Source organism: Tigriopus californicus, chromosome 2 (genome assembly GCF_007210705.1).
Source record: "Tigriopus californicus strain San Diego chromosome 2, Tcal_SD_v2.1, whole genome shotgun sequence".
In the NCBI taxonomy this organism is placed as follows: Eukaryota; Metazoa; Arthropoda; class Copepoda; order Harpacticoida; family Harpacticidae; genus Tigriopus; species Tigriopus californicus.
This window is the reverse complement of record NC_081441.1, coordinates 11,000,351-11,028,218: the sequence shown is the minus strand read 5'-3', so window position 1 is coordinate 11,028,218 and position 27,868 is coordinate 11,000,351. Positions and strand designations below refer to the sequence as shown.

Sequence of the window (27,868 nt, the reverse complement as noted above, 5' to 3'; positions counted from 1 at the left end):
TTTCTAACGTGACCTCGCATGTTTCAAATATCTTGGTGACAAGTGATGTAGTCAGTCACTCGTGAGCGGTTAGTAATGCCTTCATGCCCCTCATCCCTTTCATGTTTGTCAAACTTGCCAGGTTTAAAGAGAGGGGAAAAAGTTAGATGTCCAATTCACGCGTCCAGAGTTTCAACGGTATGTCATTCCTCTTTCTTACCATGTTCCTTGCAGGGAATTGCGGGTACGGACGTGGCTAAAGAGGCGTCCGATATCATTCTCACCGACGACAACTTCAGTAGTATTGTGAAGGCTGTCATGTGGGGACGAAACGTGTACGATAGCATCGCCAAATTTCTGCAGTTTCAACTGACTGTCAACGTTGTGGCCGTCATAGTGGCCTTTATTGGTGCTTGTGTCATCCAAGACTCGCCCCTCAAGGTACGGTACATTCATCACTCATAACCCTAATTCAATCTGAACTGTGAGGTAAAGCGGTCGCTCTTGGCCACCTCCCAACTCACCACAAAAGACATTTTTGTGTCTCCGGACGAAGGATTTCATTAAGTCCTGACACGCTCGAGTTTTCTTTTCTTGAAGGGCCATCATCCTCCACTCGATAGAATGTGAAGGTAGACGAAATTTTAGCGAGGAAAATTATCTCCGTATGTCAATACGGGGGAAAAAAGAAAAGGAGGAGGACACCAAGATTTCGTTTCAGTTGGCTTGAAAATCTAAGACAGAAAGTGCAAAGATTGCACTTCGGCCAGATTCAATATTTATCCTCTCCCGTGGAGCTTGTCTTCGTTTGGGATGATGTTTGATAATGATATTTTCTCTGGATATTCGTCCACAGGCTGTACAAATGTTATGGGTGAACCTCATTATGGACACCCTCGCTTCCTTGGCCTTAGCTACTGAGATGCCCACTGCTGATCTTCTTCTGCGGAAGCCCTATGGACGGACCAAGGCCCTAATATCCAGGACCATGGCCAAGAACATTTGTGGCCAGGCTGTCTACCAGCTCGTCGTTACTTTTGGCATGATGTTTTATGGTACGCAAAAAAAAATCTCCCATTTTAAGGAGCCTTCCCTTCAAATTCTGTTTGAATGGACAGTTTTATTTCCCCTCCATTTTTTTCACTCGACTCCTTTGTTTTTCAGGTCATGTCCTACTTGATATTGATAACGGTCAAGGTGCTGAGCTTCATTCCCCACCCACCCCGCACTTTACCATGATTTTCAATGCATTCGTTATGATGACCCTTTTCAACGAAATAAACGCCCGCAAAATCCACGGCCAAAGAAATGTGCTCATCGGCCTCTTCTCAAATCCCATCTACTACTCCATCTGGATTATTACCTTCATCAGTCAAGTAAGCAAGCAAGCCATATTGACAACCCAGATTCTTTCAGATGAAACCACTTTATGTCGGTCTCTAGAACTAGCTAGCTAGCTATCTTGATCGACTAAGAGTCTATGGATCAACTCAGGATATTTTGATGCTAGGTTTCGAGGAGTAGTCTTTTACGGATTGTTGTCAACAAAAACCATGAAAAATTATGCGATTTTTCCTTCAACTTGGACTTATTTTCAATTACAGATAGTTATCATTCAATTTGGAGGATACGCCTTCAGTACGGCTCCTCTTAGCCTGGAACAATGGATGTGGTGTATCTTCCTTGGCATGGGCACGTTGGTGTGGCAGCAAATAATCACCACCATTCCCACATCGTGCTTGCCATCTTCTTTCGAGTATGTTAATCGGGACTTGACATCAAGAGTTGCTGAAAATGAAATCACGTTTTCTAATCGTTATTTTAATGAACGTACGACTTCCTTTACAGAATTGGGAAACAACCTCCATCTTCTATGGAACCCAATTCTCCCACGGCCAATTCGGTGAACGAACATCACCATTACCACCATCATCACGAAGGATCAATAACCGGGTCAAGGTCCGGGCAGATCCTTTGGATTCGTGGTTTAACACGTCTTCAGACACAGGTAGGACATTAACGTCGTTATTTAACCATGTGTGTCTCCATTTCTCGCTCAGGTCATAGGGTATATGGCCTGTGAGATTTTCAGCCTTTATTTTCATTTAACGAAGGGGGCAAGCTGACATAGAAATGTAAAACCAACAGAGATTTGGAACTTACTATTTACGTTGGCTTGTCTTAAATTTCTGTAGAAGTAGTTTCCTCTCTTGACAAGAGGTCTGATAAATTGAAAAATGAACCCTTTGAATTAACTTCACTCAGGGAATGAATGCAAACTCTCCAGCTATTGCTTGAGGTTGTTGCACATTGGTCTTGGGGTTAATATGGGCAGCATTTCTTTTCCAATGGTGCCGTTTTGAGTTCCTTGCCTTTTTTAGTTCAATTTCAACAATTGCTTCCTGGTTTCTTTTTTGAGTTTGATCTTTTCTTGTGCCATAACAGCTGCATCGCTGATTAACAACTCTCCAAATTGATTTAAGATCCCTCGCTAACTCAATACTCAAATAAACACTAACAATTACCCAACGAGAACATCTAACGCCCCTAGCCCCAGTGTCAGACCAAGACTTCCACGTGAAAATATTTTCCTGACCTCCTTAAATTGGCGTCGGAAACACTCGCTCTGACCGATTGAATAGCTACGAAATATTCATTCACATGTACGGCTAATCCCTGGGATTAGGTACATTGTACAGTAGTGAGCATTCCGCACTAGACACGTTCCTACTTCCAGCTGAGGGTCATCCGCGCCTTCCGCTCAACCCTCGAAGACATGGAAGAAAAGCGTTCGATTGCATCCTACCGCTCGGCTGCTGTTGCCCGTAGTGGTGGCGGTGGTTATGGTGGGCATGCGGGAGCTCTTTCCTCAATTCAAAGACCCTTGCTTGACTATGGGGACGACCATGGAAATGGAGGGACCCGATCGGGCTCCGGCGCCGCTCCACGTAAGGCTACACTACATCCGACAGAGAATAACACGTATCTTAAGGTGGAGGGACAAAACTATCGGGTGCAGCGCTCCGGGAACACGTCTTCTTCCGTCAATAATAACAACAACAGCAGCGGTGGTGGTAGTGTCGCTCATACTCACTCGGGCAGTACAAATAATAGCGTGAGTGGCAAGGGATCCGTAAACCGGGTGCGGCGATGTTCAGATGCTCAGACACAGAGCGCTGAGTCAAGTTTTGCCATCGCGCCCATGCCACTTTCACAAACACTGGTACCCTCCTCTTCAACCGCTCTGTCTGCTACTTCCGTTTCCTCTTCTGCTTCTTCTTCTCGCAATCACCCCCACCCTCATCACCTTCCCTTTCCCCCATCTTCCTGCGCTGTCGTTAATCACTCTGCCGATCCATGGTCCGGTCATGATGGCCCAAGGACGGGAGCCACTTCGGCCGCGAACAATTTTAGCAGCTCTCTACCACAGCATCAATATCAGCAACCGCAGCAGCAGCCGCATTTTCAAGGCGGGGCTCAACACGAGGTGGGCGCCTTTTCTTGTGTTCAAGTAGGAGTGCCTTCGCGAGGTCCATCGCCTGTCTTGTTAGCACCATCTCCTCAGCCCCCTTCGCACCATGTCTTAGCGCCCTCACCAGTCTACGCCTACGTCAGTTACGACCCCACTTACTGCCAGCCCATTGGCCAGGCCGCTGATGGATATCAGTACGAGATAGTCCGCAGGCCCAGCATGGGGGCCGACCTTAACGTACCCGCTTTGAATCATGTGCTCCGTCGCCCGTCCACGGGAGAGCCCTATCCTTCCCCAACCCCCATGCAACAGACACACCGCTCTTCTTCGCATTCGCCCCTGCCACCCTCGCTATATGCAAACCATTCCCCGCAAGCCTACTCCTTGGCCCAGATGTCACATCAAGCGTCATTTGACTCCTGTGGCGGCCAACCCTCAACCTCTCCGTTATACATTCAGAACTTGACCGCACCGCAGCCTCCCATGAGCATGGTTCAACCCCTTAGTCCCCGGCATCTCCCGCCCCAACCCTTACCAGCCCACCAGGGCTTCCACCATGATCCTCACCAATCCCTCTGGCGTTCAGGTTCGGTGACATCCAATCCACAATCCCAAAATTGGACTCTCTCCGCGGCGACTGCGACTAATCCCGAGATGCCGAAGCTCATTCATGAGACCAGTATATAAAGAATTGGTTGGCCATCCTTGTACATTGATATCCATCTCGCTGCTGCTGGTTGGGACTCGTTTTGGTGTCGACTGACTAAGTGATGTTTAAGTGAAAATCGTTCAAGAATCGTTCCATAGTTCGTGTATGCAAAACAAAATCGAGGAAAAAAGCAGACCAACTAACCAACCAACAACCCCTTGTAGAATCCCCACTAATTATGTTTTAATTCATCACGGGCCTTCTTGGTTTGAAACCCATCATTGACACGAATCCCAAAACCAATGATCAAATCCCCTTACCTTTCACTCTTCAAATTAATAACTGACCCATTTGTCTCAATTGTTACGTTTTTAAAACATCGTTTTCTTTGATTTTGATCTCCCTTTAGTTTTCACTTCGAGTTTGAGTTTGCTTTTTTGTCTTCTCTTCAGTTTTTTTGAATCCTTGGTTCGGTAGGGGAAAGAGGGTCGAGGACATGAAGTTGTCCAAGGTGCTCTCTCGCTAATAGAATCTAAAAGCCAATTTCCTCTGCAGAAAGTAGGAATATTCTCTGAAATACGTAGATATCGGTGCCAAGGAAGTTCCCAAGTCTTATTCATTGAATACCTAGTGCGCCATGAGAACCACATTTTTGAGTTGGCGAGTGTTTGGAGGATTGTACAGCGCAGGTTGTTGCCATCTAGTTGTTACGAGAACTTGTTGAGTAACCAATCCCAACCAAACCCTTTGATTGCAATTTACTCTCCAACCTCATTGTGCATAATGTTAAAACCGCTCACTCCTTCACAACAATTCTTCTTCGACGTCACGTCAGCTCTCGGTCAAAAATGTCCTTTTTAATTAGCAACCTTTTTTGCGACCGTTCTGGAAAATAAAGCTACTCCGATGATCCGTTTGTTATCAATTTACACGAACTCTCCAGGGCGGGTTGTCACCATCATCTACCTACGAGATCTTTGCTTGGGGTAGACCATGATCTCTTTTTATATTTCTCATTCTCTGGATTGATCCTCCTTTGTCCGACCACACCTCTTTTCACCCTCTAGTTAGTGCTCTATGGCTCACTTTTAGTCCCTAATGCTCGTTCTTGTGGCGACCTTCTCTCGTAGAGACGCTCAATCGTGGATTTCTAAGCTAGTGGTGGTGATTGTGCTCTCGAAACCTCGAACTACGTTCCGCAAGAAATGGCATTGAGCGTCTTTATTGCATCTAAGGTCACAAGATGATCGGAAATGGACGAGCAAACAGTCCAATTCCCCCTATCCTCACGACTTTTAACCCCTCCGCCCTTCACTGCTGAAGCCAACTGGACCAAAGGGTTCACATTGCTCTGTGTCTATGGCTAACACGACCTTTCTTTTTTTTCATTCTTTCACTGTTCGAATCTCACCTCTCACCCACCACTACTACTACTACTACTCCTACCACCACTTCTACAACTACTACTACTACTACTACTACTACTACTACTACCACCACTTCTACTACTACCACTTCTACATCCAAAACTGCTCTGAACTCACTTTCGTGATCACAAACCCAAATCAGGTCATTGGGGGAGAACTTCAAGAGCGTCTCATACCTGTGCCATATAGTAAAACCTCTACGGATCAGGCAGTAAGGCCAAAATCAGAAATCTTGCTCTCTTGTTGCATTAGAAGTACTGTAATGACACTACTACCACCTTTCGTTTCATTGTACTACTCGGTATTATCATCATTATGATTATCATCATCATTAGTATTATCAGTATGATCATTATTATTATTCTACATCATCATAACATCAACAACACCTTTCCATTACACTCAGTTGTCTTGTGGTAAACCAATTAGCTTGCTAGCCCTGCTCTGTGGACTCTGTAACTTCTAGAGCCTTGCTTCTGTCCCTCTATCGTCGCTGTTATACTATCTAACGCTCCCCTCGTGCGACCTTACTTACACGTGCGAGTTCCCTATTCATAATGCCACATCCAAAATCCAACCGTCACCTGTGTTGCATTTGGTCACACTTGCACTCCCGTCCTGAAGTTTTTTAACCATTGTCTCTCACTTTTGTCTGAACGAAAGATGGCCTGCTGAGTATCCAAATGCCTTGGAATACCTTCATCATCCCTATCGATTGCATTCTGTCATTCTATATCAACATACCTGATTGATAATGTTTTGGTAAAGTTTGGTTCACTCCAGTCCCTGAGATCATTCTGCATGAGTTTTCCACACCTTCAACCCAGCATGATTTGCTCAGAAAATACATGTACTGGGTGGTTATGAATCAACGAAGGGCACCTCTTTGGGACATACATTATTTGTAAAATAAAAAATAAGCCAACCCTTTTGCGGAATGGTTTAGTAGGTAGTGGGTGACTAGAGACGAACAATCAGGGCTGTACAAGCCTCCTTTAGGAAAACTGAAGTTGTTTGGAGTAGAAGATATTTTCATGCCAAAAACGGGCCTGATTCAGGCCTGGCATACATCTCTTTTTTTATTGTGCGTTTTTAGTTGTGTGCATTTCAGTTCGCATCTCCTTTTCACATCTTCTGTTCTTCTTCGTCTTTTTGACTTCATTGGAGTAAAAACATGAATGACGAGTGTAGTTTATCGTTTTCATTCAAACGAACAACGAGAGACACAAACTTGAGCCAGTCATCTAGAATAATGTGAGTTTTACGGTTCATTTCCATCTAACTCGATTCCATTTATTTTCGTACATCAATCACAGCATCCTCGTCATCATCTTTTGTTTTGTCACCAAGCATAAATATCCTAAAATTATGAAGTATACCTCCACTCTAAAGATTATACATCATTCCTTCTAGAACTTGCGTACTACTATCATAATCAGTTCATTTCCTCCTCCTTTACCTCTCTTTGATCATGCGGTAGTTGCTTTTCTCCTCAATTCTGACTTTGCTTATTAACGCGGTCCCTAAGAAGTGGAACACAAAGACTTTTGACCAGCTGTGGAAACAGACGAGTTCGTCTCTGCTGTCGTTGGTGGTGCAAGTGTACGTAAACAAACTTCCAAGCTTCTTCTACTCAATGTAACTGCTATGAACTTGTTGGCCTGGCCAGACCTCTCATTGGGATCATCAGCATCAGCATCCATCATCTTCATATGGAAGAGTGTGTGTGTGTGTGTGTGAAATTCATGATGACAGCCACCAGCCTGACAATGCTAGTGTGACACTTAAATCTGATAGGTGACCTGATCAAGGTATTTCCAACCTGCATTTGAAGGTACTGGACTGCCTCTGCATGGAAATCAGTCCAGTTCCATCCAAAAAAAAACTATGTACATACTTACCACATTGTTCCTAAGATATCATTTGGAACTGGTTTGCATTGGTCTCCCTTTATGAGGATGATAATAAAAGTCAATGTGGTAGGGAATGTGGTTTACTTTAGTCTACACTCCGTATGCCATCATCACAACTGATGAGAGACACTTGCATTTCGAGCATGCACAAAGCCTCATGTGACCCTCACCTTCTTCCAAACAACTATCCGCTCTCTTGACACATTTGATTTTGAGAATAGACCCTTCACCCTAGTACCTATACACACGCTCAAATACACGATATCTATGATATACGTCTTACTTACTCTTACTCGCTGTTTTGTTGTTCATCTCTGCACTTCAATCCTGGGGGACGGAACAATCCATGCCCCAACCTTGCCAGAACCTGAAAAACATGTTGCGAAAGCTCTGGTTAATGCTTACTTAGCTTTGCTGGTGTGCATACCTTTCCGTGGGCTGCTTTAGTGGTTCTTCCTTTCTTTTTGACGGTGTTAATGTATTTTATTTCGTCACTTTTCTACAGAGGAAATTGATTTCAGATTGATATGATTAAAGACAAGATGTCTAACTAGGGACATTGATTGTTACTATCAAGTGTCTACCCTGCTTTCGTTGCTCCAGATCTCTAAACCAAAGCGTATAAATTGATTGCGTTGGCGTGGAGACGAATGTTTGTTATCCCTTTTGTGAATCTCAGTTCTTAATACCACGTGTAATTGGTACCCCGGTTGATCGAAACTACACATGTAATTCCTTGAAATGAGGATCTACTACCGCTTTTGATTTTCAGTTCATTTCTCTTTTCAATGAATCGCCGGGCATGCTCATCATCTGCTAATAAGGACTCTTATCTATTACAACTTCCGTTTTGTTTCGGGTATACTTCCTGCTCTGCTCTGTCATGTCTGGAGTCGGACTCGACTTCTTAATCTGTGATGTATGAATATTAACATTGACCAAGGACACACCTTGCTCCTTCTGCCTTCTTCCGCCTTTATTGCCCGGGGAGAGCAGCCAGTACCATCAGTGTTTCCTTTTTTTGTCATTACTGTACATCTTTTGTATCTCTTTCCGCACAATAATGTATCATCCATCATCATGATTATCCTCCTTGCTCTTGCTCTCCCTCCTCCTCATGAGATATTCACTCACTCCTGGCACGTGTCTCTCTTGGGGAGTCAGCCATGCCCGCCCCCACTTCTAGAGCTCTCTAACGCCCGATTCCCGTATATCTTCTAGATCCGCGTCGTTAACGCCTTCCGCCATGGTATGGACAGCCAACATCTCCAGCAAGCCACCTCCAATCCCAATATCCAGCGGGTCCTTCAGAAGCAGGCTTCCCTCTCCAAACGTCTCTCGGCCGCAGGTCCTCAGGTGGATGGGCTTAGTCATGGTGTCGGGGCCAATACCCGGATCAAGATCCCCGAGACCTCTTTCTCGCACACAGAGACGGCCGTCTGATAAAAGAAATCCGGTTCAATGTCTTGAAATCCGTAGTCGCAAGCGTAGTTCAAGCCAAAAGAGCCGATTTGTCTTGGCCGTTGATCCTTGGGGGAGGGGGCAGAGAGACAGATATCATCAGGATGGGACACAAGAAGAAAACGAAAAAGTAACAACAACAACAATAGTGAACGAGCCAGAGAGAGAGAGAGGAAGACGGATGAGATCAGAGGCAAACCAACACACAAGATACCACACCTTCAGTTTACATTCGTGCTGCCCTAGTCGAGAACGTTGTTTCTGGACCCACTATTACTATATATTGCTCCTATAATTATCATTATTATCGACATTATCATTATCATTATTATGATTACTCTTATCATTACAATCTTCGCTACCATTGCTACTGCTCTGGGCATGGCTGGCTTTTCAAGAAATTGTGTGAAGGTACTTAACAGGAAACAGACGCCAAAACCAATGAAACGCTGTTGTGAAAGTTCCACCTCTCAGTTCCCGTTATCCGGATTCTAGTCATAATTTGTTGTCATCAATCTTGATCCTGGAACACAGTCCGCAACAGAAGAAGAAGAAGAAAAAGCGAACTCTTGTGTCTCTCATATTCTTTCAAAGTCCAATTCAAGAACAAAATGAACAACATCAGCAGCACCAGCGCCCCCCCTCACCCAACCCGAGTAATAATACAAATCTGTTGCGATTGAACAAAGAAAGCTAGTGATGTGAAGCAAACCAAGTTGGGCCCATGGGACCCCCTCTGAGTGAGCCTCGGACGGATGACGACGGATGGACAGACGGACGAGTGGATGGATAGATAGCCATAGGCAGTGAACATGTGATTTGTTTCGACTTTTCTCATCCAATCAATGGATCCAAATGAGAGCAACAAAAGACACTCCGAGTAGTCCGAGAAACCTTAGAAAACACTACACCAATACTACATGTTTGTTCTTTGCGTTTTTTCGATGTTCTTCGCATTATCACAATTATCATTATCGCAATTTTCAAGAAAGATCTTTTTCGACTTATGATGAAAAGACCACAGCAAGCAGTCATCATCCCGCCAATATTACTAATGCTACCACTACCACAACTAGTTCTTCAACGTTTCAACATCATCACCACCACCACCTTCTTCTCAATCATCTATCAATACCACTAAAAATACACACACACATACACTCATACACACTCATATAGTTAACAGTTCAATTGTGAAAGGGTGCTTGTGAGCTTCCACTTTGAGACGTTGAATGGCCGAATTGGATTTTTTCTTCTGATGCTGCCTTTTTGAGACTACTACTACTACTACTACTATTATTATTATTATTATTATTATCATTATTATGAGTAACCACAATTACAACAATAACTTTTACCGAATGTTATCGGCGACAACTTTCCTTTTCCGGCTGAAGTGCGTGTGTGGTCATCAAATGAAACAAAAAAGATATTTTTCCAAGTTACACGCCCACCCAAACTTTCTCACCCCTCCCTTCTTCCCCTTTCTCTCCTCTAAAGAACTCTATTGTATCACCTTCCAAAAACCAATGCATGCAAACCTTAAGCAAAGAGCGATTGATCTTGGTCGAGTGTGGATCTACATGATAAAACAAGAGCACCAGACACTGTTCTGACTAGACGTCTTCCTTCAAACAACATTCTTATTGGTACTCAGTAGCCCCTTCTCTCTTTTAACCACCTTCAAATGCCTCGAAGAACACATTTATCCTTCAGATGTCCACTGAACTATTGCATTTATCTTGGATAGAGCAGAACCATTTGTTGAGGAGTGTTCCCAATGGTAGTTCTCGATTTTCTCTTTATTCCTGTCCCGTTTCTAATCAACTCCCACTGGGATTGGAATCTGGTTGGTGGGCTGTGGCGAGTCATAATCATCATCATCATCTTGTACCATAGAGTCGAAATATTACCATTTCACAAATCCACAAAACACAACACAATGAATATCAACCACACTTACCTGTAGTTTCACTTCTCTTTCTATCCCCCTCCCCCTCTTTTTAGCCACACCCATCAGCCATACAGATAAAGCCATGCCCCCTCTACCCCTCTTTCTCCCTTCTTCCGTGGACCAGTTTGCATTTTCTCTACCCCTTTAAGTCTCGTCTCGCCAATGGGCCTCTGGATTGAATTCGAGAGGACCCTCCGGCGCGTTTTCCCTGTTTCATGGCCCTCCTCTTACCACTTCTCACTTTCCATTTGGTAGTGTGTTATTCTAGTACATTGTAAAGCAAGAACAAAAGCGTTCCTGCCAAGTTTGGAGGACTTTCGGGACGAGCATTGTTTCCCAGGAAACCCCGTTTGAAATTTTGAAATGGCACACCTCCACTGGCAACAAAAACATGTTAAAAGAAGCAAACGATTAGTCAAGTTTCCTTCGTGCCCTCCCCCCCCTTGCCCATCCACCCACTTCTCCCTCGTCACGAGAACGTCTCAATTCACAAAATATTATACATAGAGTATATGATTATGATTACCATTATCATTGATTATTATTAATATTCTTAATCATTATCATCTTATTATGATCACATTCATTGTTGCTACAACTACAACCACAAGACCCTTACGTTTGAGTTTGTGAGCAACTTCAAAGCCACATTGATAAGAAGAAAGAAAGAAAAAAAACAGATATTGAGAATAATAATAATGCATACTCGTGTCTCGTGCGATTCGACCTCGATTTGCGAAGATCGAATCAGTATGGAACTCGTTTGGGCCAGTAATATTAGAATAATAATAATTATCATTGATCCCGGAAGAGGCCGAAGAACAACAACTACTTCATCCACAACCACTACTACTATTACTATAACTACTATCATTACTATTACTACTACTGCTACTCCTACAACAACAACACACCTTCTATTATATCTACTATTACAACTCTCTTAATAGCAAAGTCGCTGAATTGAAGAATATGAAACACCTCAGTTCTTATGCTTGATTGTTTGTAAGATTAAAATTGTTATTCATTTTGAAAATATAAAGTGTTTTAGAAAAATATTCGTCTTGTTCACTCTTTTATTGTCATCATGAGGGCTTCGCAAAAAGATTCTGTTTAAGGGCCAAATAGTCCCAAAAGAATTTTTTTAAAGCATGAAATATTCTGACACCTAAAGATAAAAGTCTGTTAAAAAGCATAAACGGCACATAAAAAGACAACATGAAACTAATTTTGCAAAAGCTTGAAGCAATTACTAAAAGCTTCAACATGTTTTACTATTTTGAAACCTTTGAAAATCAAAGTTGTCTCCTGATTTAGTCTCCCAAATTAATACCCTAATCCTAAAGTATGCAGGCTTCCAGATCAAATTTGGTTCATCTTGGTGCTCTATTTCAGCCATCTCTCAGAGCGAAGATACCTGGTTAAAAGTGCATATATCTTTGTATTTGGTCTTTTGTGTGGAAAATACTGGGATTCTAGTTCCATTTTGAGGAAAAACTTGAGCTTTTGCCAAAAAGGCAAGCAGGAATAATGTAAGAATTAGAGAACTACTACTTTATTGCAACAAACTGAAAAGGTTCGTACAGTATTTAAATTAGGTGCTAAAGGTATGTTTTACAATACATCTCCAAAAATATCCGTGAGTTGTTTCCTCAACCAGGTTTTGATAGCCAATTGCAATGAATGTCAAGGTTTATGCTTTTGAGCCCTCCAAAAAATCCAAACTAGTCAAAACAATGAAGTACTTGCTTCTCTCACGGGTTCCTTCAATGTTTCATCTCCCTCCACACACGCACACACATGCAACAAAATTTCAACAACAAAAAAAAAAATCTCCTGAGCCCGTTGATGACATGACCACTGCATTTAATCAACATAGGCGTCTAAAAAGACAATAATCATGGAGACACTTTTTATATTGATTTTTTCAACTACTCATACATCAGATTTGATGATGAAGGGTATGGGTTTAGAAATTGAAGCGGAAAAAGGAGAGCAAACATAGAGTTGAAAGAGTTAGGGAAAAGCGCCAAATAGCAGAACGACAACACAAAGCATCCCAATTAGGCAACTTGAGGTATTTTTCCAAGTATGATAAGAACAATATAGTCATACTTTTTTATCATACTTGCACATCTCACAACTGGTAGCAATTTGTTCAAAATTCTTGACATCGGTTCCGAACAGCAAACTTTACATTGCAATGAATTCTTTCAAAGATCACCTTGGATCCCCGGATTCGAGTCTGCACATCATTTGGTCGATTCAAATAAAAATGTGAAAAGCATGCATGTCTCAATATCATTCGTTATCAACACATTTTTGCTTGGGGTACAACAGTAGGGTCAAAGGGTTGGCTCTCGCCCGTCCAGTGGAGCCAGCCATCACATCCTCCATTTCCAAGTTCCCCTAAATAGTCACGGTGTTCAAAAAGCCCCATCAAGTTTCCAGGGAAGTTCCCAAACACATCTTCGCATAATCCTACCTCAGAAAATCATAGGGAACAATTTTAATTTTAGTGGTTTATGGTATTTTAGCCCATATAAAAACTTAAACATCTAAAAACATTATAAGAACCAAAATTTAAAAAAAACCTATTCAATGAAAATTGGGAGTACACTTTTTTTAGCTCTTGATTATATATTATGATAACATCTATTACACCACTTCTTAGTTATATGGGATTTAATGGTCCAAATTTCATCGTTCTTAGTTCCAAAATATAACAGATTTTTCACTGCCGTTTAGATGACTTGGTACACTGTCCCCAGAATTGCTCCCTTTGCTTGATTTGTCATTGAGGAGGAGGTTTGTTCTTTGGAAGAATCGTGTCCCATTTCCATATTTCATTTATTTTCTTGGTATTTTGAAACATCTTACAATTTAGTGTCTTCCGATGTTGTTGGGAAATAGATAAATGAAAAATACCTTTTGTTGTTGTAATCGTGTTGAGATGTTTGAAACAGTCCGAAAATTTGATGACAAAGGAGCAATTGGGCAAAACAATTACATATCTCTTTGCCTAATTTCTCGTGAAATAATTCTTATCATTGGAAGTTCAACTTTTTGCGATGTTTCATAAATCTTGCAGTGTCCCTTAATATAAGAATTAATGTTAATGCGTCAAATTAACACCAACCAACCAACAACCGCGTTGATACAAAATTTGACATGCATATCAAAAACATCGTTAAATCTGAGTTATATAAGGTTCACCCTTTGAATCTGAGGTCCAATTAAAGAAATCGCTTTTGAGTTACGCACTTTTGGGTCTGTAAAAACCTTTTGATATTTCAAACTAACATAAGGAGTTTGACAAATCTCGGTTTTTGATGAACTGGGAAAAAGCATTGCAATGCTTTTTCCTGCACAATAAAGCCAGGCAAAAATAACCTTATTTTAATCATTGTTTTGATCTTGTCAAAAATTCAATAAACATTTCTCAATCAAATACATTTTAAATTTAGAAGAGGAGAAAAAAAGTTTATCGCTCCGCCATATTTTAGCCATTGAGAAGTCAAAACTCCACAAGCACTAACTTCACCAATGGGGCAATGAGAGGGCAAGAAATTTTCATCCAAAATTTGCGTCTTTTGGTTCAAAGGTTGAAAGTTGAAGTTTACTTGGTATGCATTTAACATCTCATGCAAGGATCTAAAAGTCAAAGGCATGTATATGTCTCAAGCGTACACCACTCCTTGGGGTCTTGTAAATGAAAATTCGTAGCTCCCGAAGTCAGACATGTAGTATACTCCTTTAGAAATTGCCCGATGCGGCGAATCCGAGTCAGCATGGGTTCCGAGCGCATTTTAGCACGGTTACCCAACTGATTGAGCATATAGAAAAGAAGAGCAGATTATTGAGGAGCTAGAGAGACACGAGTCAGTTGATGTTGTCTATCTTGATTTTGCCAAGGCCTCTGATAAAGTTGATCATGGCCTTTTGTTGAATAGACTTCATGACATTGGGATCCAAGGCAAGGTTCTCAATTGGATAAGAAGCTTCATCCAGGATAGGAAGCAAATTGTTAAGGTTGAGGAATCACTTAGTGACAGAATGATGTCAAGTCAGGTGTTCCCCAGGGCTCCATCTTAGGGCCCCTCCTTTTTATAATATTCGTTGCCCCTCTTCAAAAGCTTAGTATTACTACCAGTCTATCTTCTTATGCTGACGATACAAAGTTAGTTTCTGGTAGGAATGGCCAAGATTCCACTAGCCTTGCAAAGGACCTAGATAGAATCTACTCTTGAGTTGCTAAGAGTAACATGGCACTGAATGGAATGAAATTCCGCTCAATGACCTTCGGGTCGACGCCATTAGACACTCCACTATTAGATGATGAAAGTAAGGGCATTCAGCAGGTCTCATCCATGAAGGATTTAGGTGTAGTCATCCAAGATATTGGAAAGTTTGATGAGCATATCCAGTTGGTAAAGCTTTTCAAATGTTTTGTTGTATCTATCGCACGTTTAAATCCAGAGAAAGTATCACGATACTAACTCTGTACAAGTCAATTGTCCAGCCGCATCTTGAATATGCCTCTCCCATTTGGGCTCCAATTAGTTCAGCAGGTTTGCCTCAAATGTACGAGTGACCTCTACAATTTGTATGTGACGACATCTTCCTTTCATGCTTCAATTCCCAATACAAAAGGAATCCAAAAAACAAAGCGTAAGCATGGAATAACAACGATGCGGTACATGTACAAATATGGTGACTGGACAACTCGACCCAGCGGACAACTCAACCCAGCGGACAACTCGACCCAGCGGACAACTCGACCCAGCGGACAACTCAATCCAGTGGACAACTCGACCCAGCGGACAACTCAACCCAGCGGAAAACTCGACCCAGCGGACAACTCAATCCAGTGGACAATTCGACCCAGCGGACAACTCGACTCAGCGGACAACTCAATCCAGGGACAACTCGACCCAGTACAATAACTAAACACAACAAATTGACCAAAAAACATGATTATAAAGCTTGATGAGTAGACATTAAATTTGCATGCAAAGATGTTAGCATCAGTAAGGCATAAAATAAAAAAATCAAGTTTGATTAAAACATTATCATACTTGATTTTCACACCTTGATTGATGTAAACAATACTTGCTTTCAAAGATCAAATGATGAATTGTGTAAAACTTTGCAAATTTTGACATGCTTTACATCACAGTTTCAATTTTGCTTCATAAGTATAAACTATTCGTAAGCCAACATATTGGACTCAATTATTGCACTTGGTCGAGCTGTCCTGGAACCTTACAAATATATGTAACTTGGATAAGGATTCGTGCAATTTCTTGCACATTTTTTTCAAGTTTTCAAATTCAATTACGTTTACGTCAAGGGTCTGGCTGTTGGAAAAAGATTTTTGATCCAGTTATTAATAATGTAATAATTGCCAGACCCGTGACCTAAATATAAGGGGGAAAATGCGATATCATTTCTTGGGGATTCAATTCATCGCAGGGAAAGCTTTCAGTAATCATGAAAACTATTTCCCCCATGAATTCAATCCCAAAGATAAGAGATATACCGACAAATATGATTCCCACGCTATGGTCTGTCTAACCGTCAAACAATCCCGACGAAGAACTTAAATACGTCACAGAATAAGAATCTGTTCTACGGAGCTATAGAGCCAGGTGGTTCTCAATCAACATTTCGTTTACAACCCGTCATTTATTTTACCATATTACTTTCCAAAATACAGGCCAAAAGTCCTTTTGTCAAGCCATTCAAACACTACGCAGGAATTTCTTGATGTTTGATATTTATTAAAATGGACATTGAAAATTAAATGACAACCAAAATATACGAGCAGGCACATTTAGTCGAGATATTTTTCAAACGGACAGAGAAATCACGTAAGTTTCCAAATCAATTAGCCACACTAGCCATGATCGATTTAAAAAGTGGGAACCAATTGACTTTTTTTTCAGCCATGTACCCTTTAGATCAGAAGAGAGACTGACAACTGGACAAAATTGGGACCGATCCCCGACGCAATTTTTGAGCCATTGACAATGAATGAGTCGGCAGACAGCTTGAGGCCAGTATGACAAGACAACCACCACAGAGGGTTGACGCAAAGACTTGAACGTCAAAGGCGAGTTCTCTCCTCACCCCATCTTCATCCCCTCCTGAATTTTCTCTCTCTTCTCTGTTCTCTACTCTGCGTGTCTTGTACTTTTTGACTGGTTCATCGCGAAATGACTCGTTCCTTTGGGCTAGCAACATTTGACGATTTTACTCTACTTTCCTCCCCTCTCGTAGTAAAATATGGACTCGCCCAACGGCTCAAGGTTAACTCCATGGCCGACTGGAAAAGATCCCACATTTCTCTGGGTTCTCCCTAGGATAATGACAATCCATTATGAATTAGTTGATCATGCTGTCTGAAAGTGGTACAAGTTTTACTTAAACTATGAAATGTAATGGTTGGAGGTCAATGTTCCCTCAATAGACCTTTAAATATCCTTGGTGGAGAGACGGCGCCATCTTGCTTTTCAGGGTTAGATCGGGCGGGAAAATGGTACCTCCTCACTAATATCTATTTCCTGTCCTTATTTTGCCTATTCGTGCCAAATCATATTAACATTATCTATAGCCAACATTCATATGAACATGATTTGTTTCATGTTCGATGCGAAATTTCACAACCAATTTTCACAATCGGATGTCAAAGTTGAGGGAAACCGGATTTTGGACGTTGTTTTGGTCGACCCGAGCCATGTGGGTGAGACAGAACATTTAAAGATGGCTGCCGATCGTGCCAGTACGGCGAGTAGGCTAAGCCAATCAGCATTGACCTTGACGCACCCTCTCAACCAATCGAATCCCCTGTTTTCAAATCAGTCTTTGTCTTTGATACCAATAGCCAGCCGGGCCAATTCAGCCGAAGAGTCGTGGCTCATTGGGTGCATGGTCAGTGTGACATCTATTTATACTCATAAGCTAGATTGTGCCCATTACGGTTGTCATTGACATAGCATATTTGCTTGCAATTTCTCGAGAGATACTCACTCATTGGACCACTCTATTGTCGGTTTGTACTAAAGAACCGCCTCCAAGCCATTCTTTCCGCCAGATAATTGGCAAATTAATGAAGGAAACATTCAAATTCGCATTAATAAAGAGGCTACCAACATCAATCCCTCACTATTACCCAATTTGAACAAAAACGCATCCTCATTATCACACCCAACATTCCACAACATTATTTAATTTCCTTAATAAATCATCACCCTGACTAAAAACGGGCCCTCGCTCACCGCCCACCCGCACGCGCTTCGCCCACCGATCAAGGCTGGCCTCCCTGGATAACAAATCAGTCGTGCTCTCGTGCTTGTTCGTGTTGGTTGGGCGTCGCGTAGATGCGCTCAGTGCTCGACGTTGCTCGCTCTAGAGTGGAAGCTCTCTGAAAAAAAGTGCAGATTTCTCCGGTGTTGTGGAACAAAACAAAGGATCTTGGCACCACAAAGACCGCGTGGAACCACCGGTAAACCCACTCAGGTAACCATTCATCGCTGGGGATGGGATTTTAGTCAAATAGAAGGGTCTAAAATCTGGGTATTCTCTTGGACGCGTTTCCGTGTTGTTTTCGAATCTCCCTCTTCTTTGACCGGTAAAGGCCTGGGCGACGACAAATGGTGGGATTATTTTGACGCTTTCTGAGTCAGTTGTACGATTGTAAGGGGTGGCGGGTTACGCTTCTCGGCATCAATTTGAACGGGTGAACTACGTACGATCATGACAATAAGGGTTTTTCGTGTGTTCTGTTTGTAGACGGCTGATTTTGCATTGAATCATGGATGGTTCATTTATGGATACGGGCATCGCCTCTTATCACCACGGCTCAAATTCGGGCGTGATGGATCCGCCGATGAATGGCCTATCCTTGCAAGACATGATTGATACGGACATTAAGGCCGAATTCGACGATGTCCTTCAGGGACACGGGATTGGCTTTGCTACCATGGAATCCTTGGATCTCATCACGGATTTGGATGCCACGGATTCGTTGTTCCAATCGCTGACCGCATGTTCCACGGCCAATGGCACGTACCCTACGGTCAATTCGAATATGGGCTGGCCCCATAATAGCATCAATAACGTGTCCACCGCGCCCACCGACAGCTACTTGTCCTCCACGGCTCCCTTCAACAGCTACTTGGAGGACATGGCCTCGACCGTGATGGTCAATCCCAATAATGTCATGCCCGTGGTCACATCGCAGAACGCGGTCATGAACTCAGCTCAATTGGGCGGTGTCATGAGTCACGCCCAAAGTCTCCTGCCCCCTCAGCATCAGCAGATTCAACGCTTATCCGTTAACACGCAATTCTCGCCCCGATCCCCGGGATCTCATTCACCCATGCAACAAGCGCAATATTCGCCCCAAATCGCCTCCCCCAATCACGGCTATACGGTTCAGAATCAACCCCAGACAGTAGTACAACCACCACAACATCAACAACAACAACCACATCAAGCCCCGCCCACCGTGCATATCATTCAGAAACATCAAGGCTACATCGATGCTTCGGGTAAACGAGTGATCAAGACGGTCAAGGTGCTCCCACCCTCGTCATCGCCCATGCAGCAAGTGCCCTCCCCGGGAATTGTGAATCATGGTGGGTTGATCGTGTCTCACAATGGCGCCACCTCATCGCAGGTCATGACCAATGGCACCGCCCACCACACCTCAACCACCCCCACCCCAGTCAGCAATAATTCAAACAGAAAGAAAAATCATCAGCTCAAAAGGCAGCAAGCCGAGAAGGAGAACGGATTCCCGAAGCCCGCCTATTCATATTCGTGTCTCATTGCGCTAGCTCTCAAAAACAGTCCAACGGGGAGCATGTCAGTTTCGGAGATCTACAAATTTATGTGGTAAGTCCCATTACAATGCAATATTTTAGTATCAATGATGGACTGAGAATTGAAATCGACCAACGACATTCTTCTGTCGTCATCATGTATGTCCCGGTCCTTTTAACCCATTTAAAATGTGCACCATGACCGGCTTGCTCTGTTAAAAGAACGTGTATTTTAACGTCTTTTTCCGAGCCCCACCTGCACCCAGTGTACTGGCTCCCGTCATTGCATGAGACCGGGGATTTAAATCTCTCCTCTTCGTCTTCTTTCCAACTGTCAGTTATTGTACCCTGTCTGATCTGCTCTCCAAAGAGGGAGAAAAACCTCGACGACGTTCCAACCGTCATTTCCAGCGAGCCATTTAAACCGAACGGTTACTCGAGTAGTTCTTCTTTCCTCTCCTCTATCATCCGCTCCACAAGGGAGTCCCACAGGGTTTCCTTTCTCAACCTCCTTTCTCCTCCTCCTACTCTTCCACCGTCTCGTTGGATATCTCTCTAACGGCTAGAAAGGCGCACCAGTGACCACGGAAAGAGCTCGTTCTCTACTCTCTTACTGCCCTCGCACGCCCAATCAGCCTGTGCGCCTCTGGAGGTATTACACTCCTCTTCTCCAGGATGATCATCCAATGTGTCCTAGAGTTCAACGGATTTTTCAACCGTTCCTATCCACGGACAAGTGTACCAGTAGTAGTAGTAGTAGTAGTAGCAGCAGCAGCAGTAGGAGGTTTATGGGGATTGTGAACGACTATAGTAGCTCTTGAAGAAGATCATCGAGGTTCACCTTGAAACTCGGGGATTTGGCGCCAAAACCTGGGTGGACAGTAATGTCAACCCATTTCGCTCCACTTCTTGCAAGACGGTCATATTGTTGTCGTCAATCTGGACAGCAGCTGTCATTGGTCGATCGAATGTTGGATTTGTTAGAAGGCCATTGCGGTTATCAATTAGAGCAGCTGCGCTCTAATTTATAATTTCCGTGTATGAACGTATGAACACTACGCTAGCTCTGATGTCCAAGAAGTCCTAAATGTGTAATTTGTCGACATGGCTCGCGAAATATGGTAGAAAAGTGTTTTGATCAAATCGTAGAAAGGGAAACGCGAAAAGTTGGATGTGTGAATCATTGTGATATTCTAATCCAGATTAATGGTTTAATCGATAAACCGCCAGAGAAAGATCAATATCACGTAGTAGTGTAGTGGATCGAAACTATCGATTTTTCTACTCCTCCACATTTTGTACATTGACGGTAGTCGTTCAATGTTCATGTCACGCACAACGATGGTATGGCTTGTACTTGGCGGAGCTCCCAATTTTATTCGCAAAATTGCATGCTCCATGAATCTGATCCTCGAGTCTGATCTTAAAATTAATATTAGTAATATGCTTAGATTGTTCGGTTGTACTCGATATATTTTCACTGATTTATGTTGTTGGATTATGTTTTCGATCAAAAATGTTAATTCCTTGGTTGATTAGAGACAAATACTTCAGGATTAATTCTGACCTACTCGTTAACTGTGTCAATTCTGTCTGGAATAACCGTCATTTTTGGCGTTTCGATTAACATAGCAGAGCTCCGCCCTCCAAACTACTTACTCTCGAGGGACAATAAATCAATCCTGGGTTGAGACATTTCGAAGAATCGAGGGTTTCGATCACGTCCTTGGGGACATTCTTTACTGGGCGCACGGAGTTCAAAGCGACGGTGACCTTCATTCTGATGGTCAGCCGTCATTAACAAACGAATGCCCTCCTGATCCTTCCTAGATCCTTCCTTCTTTCCATCCATCCATCTTTGCATTCTCTTTCTCCCATTCTTCGTCTTTTCCTCCTGGTCTTGTGGTCTGATTTGTAGCGCACCACGGATTTTTATATTCCCTTTTTTAAGTCAATAAACCTGTTTCCAAGGAGTTAAAAGATTTGAACTTGTCCTTGAAGGAGGATTTTCCCCCCGTCGTCGTGTCCTCCACCATTTGAAACTAACAGGACAACAGGGACTCGAGTTAGCTACAGAACCAAAGGTAGTCAGTCTCCTGGCCAACCATGACAATGGAAGTTGGACGAGAACGAGCTCGTCCGAGCTCCAAAGTACTGTTCTTGTGTGGTGGCGATGGTTGCCGACTGTTTTTCAAGGTGAAATTCGCCTTCAGAACCGAGCCAGACAAAATGAAAAATGCACCAGTCAAGATTGACTTCCGAGCGTTCAATCCTCTTCCTGATGACTTTTCTTGGAAGCACGATGAGGTTGCGTGAAACGCATTTCGTCTCTGTATTTTCAAAATGTGAAGACGGGAATTTCCGTTAGGGAAAAAACCAAGTCTGTCAAAGAGAAAGAGAGGAAACGATGAAATTGGGACCGGAAACTGTCGTGAACTAAGAAATGGTTGGGATTTAGTTCGCTATTGAATTCGACTTCGTCATGCTTCTCATTTTTTTGGCATTATGTAAAACGAAAAAATCATGGCCAGAACGCTTTGCATTGATGTTCTTTTTTGTCATAGAATACATTCGTCTTCCATGTGCAAAAGTTTTTTTTGTTTCTAATTGATGTGGCGAAGGTTATCAACAGAGCAAATTTCCTGTCCTATCAATCAAAAAGGGGATAAGTTTTTGTGGCTCATTAAACCACCATCAAGGCGTATTTATTTGAGATTCTCACCGAATTAGAAACTCGAAGGTTATTTCGGTGGTCAGCGACGTTTACTAACGCGTTTTTTTCTTCTCCCTAACCTTTAGCGAGCATTTCCCATATTTCAAAACCGCCCCTTCAGGATGGAAAAACTCTGTCAGGCACAACTTGAGCTTAAATAAATGCTTTGAGAAGATTGAGAAACCCGCTGTGAATGGGAGCAATCAACGGAAAGGATGTCTTTGGGCCATGAACCCGGCCAAGATCTCTAAGATGGAGGAAGAAGTTCTCAAGTGGTCGAGGAAAGATCCCATGGCCATCAAGAAGGGCATGCTTTTGCCTCGTAAGTACCTCTCTCTAATGCTAATGATTGCCTTCCGATCACGTTGATTTTTATGATGATAGCTTACAATCCTATTGATTGGTGACGATTACCCATTATTACCTCTAAGAAGAACTGATTCACCTTCCATTGGATTGTCAAAATTTTCCATTTTGGAACAACTCTTTCAATTGAAGCCTTTAATCTCTTTAGATACCCTTGAGTCCTTGGAACGTGGGGAGATGGTGAAGGACTACAATGCCAATAGCACCTCTTCTGCTTCCAACGGCGCCACTGCCAATGGACGCAATAACCCCGCTCATAATGGCAATATGGCCGCCTTAGGTACGGAAAGTGAAGATGAAGATGAACCCAGGACCCCGACTTCTGTTTCGTCCCAAGGGAGTCAAGGCTATGACTCTGGTGGTTCAGATTTTGTCGATATTGAAGGGTTTTCTGTGATCCCGGACTCCTCTTTGCCAGAACTCAATCTTCAAGTAAGTTTTCTAATTGACGAGGTTTCTGTGAGCACATTTTCCTAGTTCCGAAATTCCAGTCGATCTGCTGATTGTGGCTCAACAAAGTTTTTACTCACGCAACCACTTAATACTCGATGACCCTTCAATAATCGTTGTCTATTTTAGACGTCTGGTGGGATCTTTGAGGATCTAGGTGAAGAAAGGATCCAATTTGGTGCTAGCAATCTTCAGCAACAGACACAACATCATGTGACCCGAATCCCTGAAGGCAACATCTATTTCTCCCCATCTACCGAAATTCATGGCAACTATTCGATTGCTCCGGCAGGTTCTAATTCCGTTCAGGGAGCCGTGGGGGGTACCCGGACCCTGATCATGCAAAAGCAAACGGGTCAGAAGGTATTCTCCATTTAAACCTTCGTGGAACTTAGAGTGCGTATTCCCTCATATTCCAAAGCTCCTACAAACAAGCACACGCACAGCAACAACAGTATTCACCCATCCGCGATTTTCAGTGTTTTGTCTCGAACAATTAAGGTGTCTTAGTCCAGATTGCAATTTTGATAATGAAAACGTACAATTGGCACCAAATTGCACTTACCGTAAATGGGCATTCCACAAGGAGGAAGGCCAAAACTTTTCTACGTTTTTTTACGCTGGAATTCGTGTACCTGATCGTGAATCGCCGCTATTTTTTTGCATGAGAGTGGCTCCTTCAAACAAAGATTGAAAGATAACTGCCCCCTAATCAAGCAATACGAAAAGGGTTCCTGATATTAATATACTTGAAAATCAACGTCTCAAAACCCCTCAACTCTGATCTCGACTGTACTATGCAATGAAAAGGGCTTTACTTTGCAACTCATTCTCTCATTTCAACATTGGCCCCAGAAAGGTCCATTTTTGAAGCCCATGTAGTGTGATTGAGGTAGAGAATATTTTTCTCTTCACGCGAGCTATGTGTATTTTCCTCCTCTATTTTTTTCGATCCGAAAGTGTGATAAAATCGCGTCAAAAGAAGTTAAACGAGTCCGCTGCAGCTTGTACATAAGACTTGAACGCTGTAGCACAACTTCGAAAGAGAATTATGATCGCATCCTACTCATCCTGGCCCCTCTTTGTACATATGATCAACCGAAATGTCTTTCTTGAATACATCAAAGCATATACAACATGCAACCAAACCCAACCCGCCATCAACCGTTGTTGTTTTTCCACTTTTCTACCAAGTCACAAAATTGACCACGATGGTTCAAGCTTACGACAGTAGAAACTCGTGCATTCTTTCACTTCAAAAGTGTCGTACTCTCCCCCCAAAGAGTACTAATCTATCCCGCTGCCAACATTTTGGTGTCTGCATTTTCCTTCAAGGAATTCGCTCACAAGCACAGGTTTGCCATCCTCTCTTCTTTCGAACACACAAATATCTCCCCTATATATCTACTTCGAATGAAATAATATCGCTGTATTATCGACAAAAATGAACAACCAAAAATAAGAACGCATCAGAATATTGTTGTCTTTTATTTCTTACCAATAAAGGAGCTAGCATCTTTACTTTGAAATTCGATTGGGGGAAAAGAATTCGTTCAATCGTCGGACTAAGTAGGTGATTTAAGGCGATTCAGTCCAGTGTCCTGACAAGAGAGGAAATGCAGATTCTTTACGTTTTAACAGATAAGAGGTCGCCCCCCCCCCACGAAAAACATCGATTTTCAGTAAAATTATGAAAACAAGGTAAAGCAACTGGATTACGTTAAATAAAAGTATTTCTAAGAGCCCTCATTTCGGGGAAAGTTATTAACCATTGAAATTTAAAGCAAAACAAATAGCATAGCTCGTTAGTCAATTCCTGTTGCTTTCTTTTGATGAAGCATATAAAAAATAGCCCTAAAGAAATTCGATATGGTCAAGACATGTTTGGCGAGTTCGCCCTTTCATACGAACTGTCGAGTTTCAAACGAGAGGGCATGAAGGAAATGCAAAAGATTTAAAGGTGTCGACTTTTTGAAATTCGATCTGAAATAAACTTCATGCCAAGAGAGTGACATTGAATACAGTGACAATGGGTTTTCAAAGCATAAATTTTACTGGTTTCATTAAAGGACATGGCCATCCCATTGCCATGACGTCGATATTTTCCTCATTGTAGGATTTGATCTACGCGTACGTATTTATTACCCAAAAATATCGTAGGGCAGCGATTTAAACAACGAGAATAGGTATTTATTCCATGGCTGGGGCATTCTTTGCCTGAAGGTTATAAAAGTGAGCCTTGGAGGTACGTTCATAAGTACTCCATGGCTAGCCTTACCTTCCATCAAAGGTTTAATCCAACCAAAAACAAATTTTCTCTGGCTACCTTATTGTTTAATTTGCTTCCCTCTAAGATTTGCACGGAATGCATTGGCGTCATTAATCCGGTTGCATCTTTCAAGTCAGGCTTTTTGATATATTTTTTTTTAAATAGCCCTCCAGATCAACCTTACATTCAAGGTCTAGCTCGGTCTGCCAATTCAAATTCGTTGGTAGACCAAATATCACGTGAAAATTCTCAGGGAAAAACTGGAAGAATTATAAGCTTTCATTTTAATACGACTGGGGATTAGATTCCCTGTAGCAGTTAGGAAAGCTCGTAGAAAACAGAGCAAAAAAATGAACGTAAGTAAAAGCGCCCAAAGCAATAGTATCATAGTTGTAAATATTATGGTTACCAGTTCACCTCTAAATGGCGCCCTAACGAGGTCAAACATTGTCCAAAAAGAGCATATATATCGGGGGGGGGGGCTGCATTGATAATTTGATGATTAGGCCATATGTATTATTAGATTTGAGCGAACTAGATACTGGCTATAGGGCTTGTCAAGTTAACGCGCTCGTGAACAATTGCTGTAATTCCATGGAGTAAAATCAAAGACAACATGCCCAGCCAAACCGCACTGTGCATGCATTGAATTTTGACATTTTTTTCCATTTTACGTGCTTGTCTAAGCAAATTGCATTGTGGTATTGAGCCAATATGATAGTGCATTCACCTATTAACACCCAACATGTTCATTTAGTGGGTTTTGTAACATAGCTCACTCAAAATCACTGGATTATTGAAAATTCAATGGGCGGGTGGTGCGAGTTGGCTGTCATGTTTGTCTTAGGTCTCCCTCCCAAAAGTTCCCAAAATCAGGGTGCCGGACCACATTTTTCATTGAATCTCATTCACTTGACATCCCCTATGATCATCGAAACGATAGGTGCTATCAGTTGATTATGAATTGACTCGGGTAGAAAGGTGCTTTTTAGTCGATTTGTCATCTAAGGTTCATCTGTGTATGCAATATGATCTGATTTACTCGATGTCTAGAGGGATTTCAAGATGCTACCAACGGATATCCGAAAACATCTTACAATTTTGTTTATTATAATGATAGTCGAAGTTGATGGTGTAAGGTATTTCAATTTGATGTTCCAGGTTGAGTGATAACCTTCATCAATGTTTAAAAAAAATCCAATTCTATAGTGTGTTGTCTTTGGCTTATTTCCCTTATACGTAATAACCATTTAGGTTTGACGTTTGAAAGTGCACTTCTATTCACTCTTAGTTGCTCCCATGTTCTTAGACTCGCCTCATGTTTTGAGTGTTTTCAAAGCAAATGTTTCAATAGCAATCAATGTTGCATCAATTCACCTTGTTTGTAACTTTTGCTCACTCTGGTCCAGATCCAAACCGAATCCAAAAGTGGTCGCTCAATGGGATTCAAATCCAATGCAGAGGTGCTGCAACATATCCAATCTACTTCAGGTTATCACCTTTGTTTGGTACAATGACAATTATGAAATACATTTCAAAACAAGTGGTGAATCGAGAGAGGAGAGTTATTTGGGAAGAATACCTTGCACTTCATATAAGAATAATGCATGTTCCATTAAATTTCTCTTTTTCACGTGTCTCTAGTTAATTGATAACAACCTCTAGGAAGCTCATGAAACTAAAAATCAATTTTTGAAATCAAAATTTGGAGCAAATCATCATCGGTTGATACAAGTCAAGTAAATCAAAGTTCTGAACTGATGAAATATCGTGCAGCTTGGTTCGGGAAACTAAAATGGCAAAAAATGAACAATTATTATCAGCAGAGGGTTGATGTTTTCACATAAATTTGATGTTTTCATCAAAAGGCATTTTTTACATGATTGATTGATGTGTTACTGAAGTCTAGCAAAAATATTTTTGACCCAAAAAAGGTCTTTACTTTTAATTTGCTAGTTTTATCATCGAATTGACATTTTCCATTTCACAAATTTTTAGATAGCATTCCAGATCAATCCTACATTTAGCAATATACGATCAGCATACAGACGAATTATAACCTTTCATTTTAATAGTACTGGGGATTACACTCCCTGTAGCGGTTAGAAAAGCCCGTGAAAACCCCCCCAAAAAATAAATTGCATTTTTGGGCAAAAATGCCCTAAAATTGAGTCAACTTTAGTGAATTGATCAAAGTTATCAATTTTATTGTGCTTGTTTTATTTGTAGGAATTATTGATGATCACGCTTCGACTTTTAGGTCTGGTTTATCATTGGCTTTTATCATTGGCACAAAGAATTCTATTGCTTTGTTTAGGCAATGAGAAACAATCTGCTTCCAAAATTAGATTGCATTTGTAGATGGGAGATACATTGCAATTGCGATT

General features: G+C 42.0%; 2 protein-coding genes across 12 annotated transcripts in view; both read left to right on the top strand.

Annotated features, from left to right (window-relative positions):
* LOC131893581 (plasma membrane calcium-transporting ATPase 2-like) overlaps positions 1 to 11,913 on the top strand; it is a 52,057-nt gene extending 40,144 nt beyond the window's left edge. For 8 of the 11 annotated variants that reach the window (XM_059243655.1, XM_059243658.1, XM_059243659.1 and 5 more), the window contains 7 exons: positions 214 to 420; positions 836 to 1,034; positions 1,144 to 1,355; positions 1,584 to 1,735; positions 1,828 to 1,987; positions 5,670 to 5,738; positions 8,662 to 11,913. In XM_059243655.1, coding sequence (XP_059099638.1) covers positions 214 to 420; positions 836 to 1,034; positions 1,144 to 1,355; positions 1,584 to 1,735; positions 1,828 to 1,987; positions 5,670 to 5,738; positions 8,662 to 8,883 — 1,221 coding nt within the window. In that variant the 3' untranslated portion in view covers positions 8,884 to 11,913. Of the gene's footprint in view, positions 1 to 213; positions 421 to 835; positions 1,035 to 1,143; positions 1,356 to 1,583; positions 1,736 to 1,827; positions 1,988 to 2,716; positions 2,928 to 5,669; positions 5,739 to 8,661 lie in introns of all 11 variants that reach the window. The other 3 variants (XM_059243663.1, XM_059243660.1, XM_059243661.1) reach the window with 2 other exon arrangements.
* Positions 11,914 to 18,148: 6,235 nt separating this feature from the next.
* LOC131892944 (forkhead box protein biniou-like) lies at positions 18,149 to 24,687 on the top strand. Its single transcript, XM_059242815.1, has 5 exons — positions 18,149 to 18,376; positions 18,650 to 19,756; positions 22,483 to 22,718; positions 22,911 to 23,194; positions 23,342 to 24,687. Exons 2-5 carry the CDS (start codon positions 18,672 to 18,674, stop codon positions 23,588 to 23,590), a joined length of 1,854 nt encoding a protein of 617 aa, XP_059098798.1. The 5' UTR covers positions 18,149 to 18,376; positions 18,650 to 18,671; the 3' UTR covers positions 23,591 to 24,687.
* The last annotated feature ends 3,181 nt before the right edge of the window (positions 24,688 to 27,868 follow it).

What these genes read in the sequence shown, in the direction of transcription:
- LOC131892944 (XM_059242815.1), top strand. Translation starts at nt 18,672, where the DNA reads ATGGATGGTTCATTTATGGATACGGGCATCGCCTCTTATCACCACGGC. An exon ending in GAGATCTACAAATTTATGTG is followed by an intron (nt 19,757 to 22,482) that starts GTAAGTCCCATT and finishes CCTAACCTTTAG; the next exon opens with CGAGCATTTCCCATATTTCA. An exon ending in GAAGGGCATGCTTTTGCCTC is followed by an intron (nt 22,719 to 22,910) that starts GTAAGTACCTCT and finishes TAATCTCTTTAG; the next exon opens with ATACCCTTGAGTCCTTGGAA.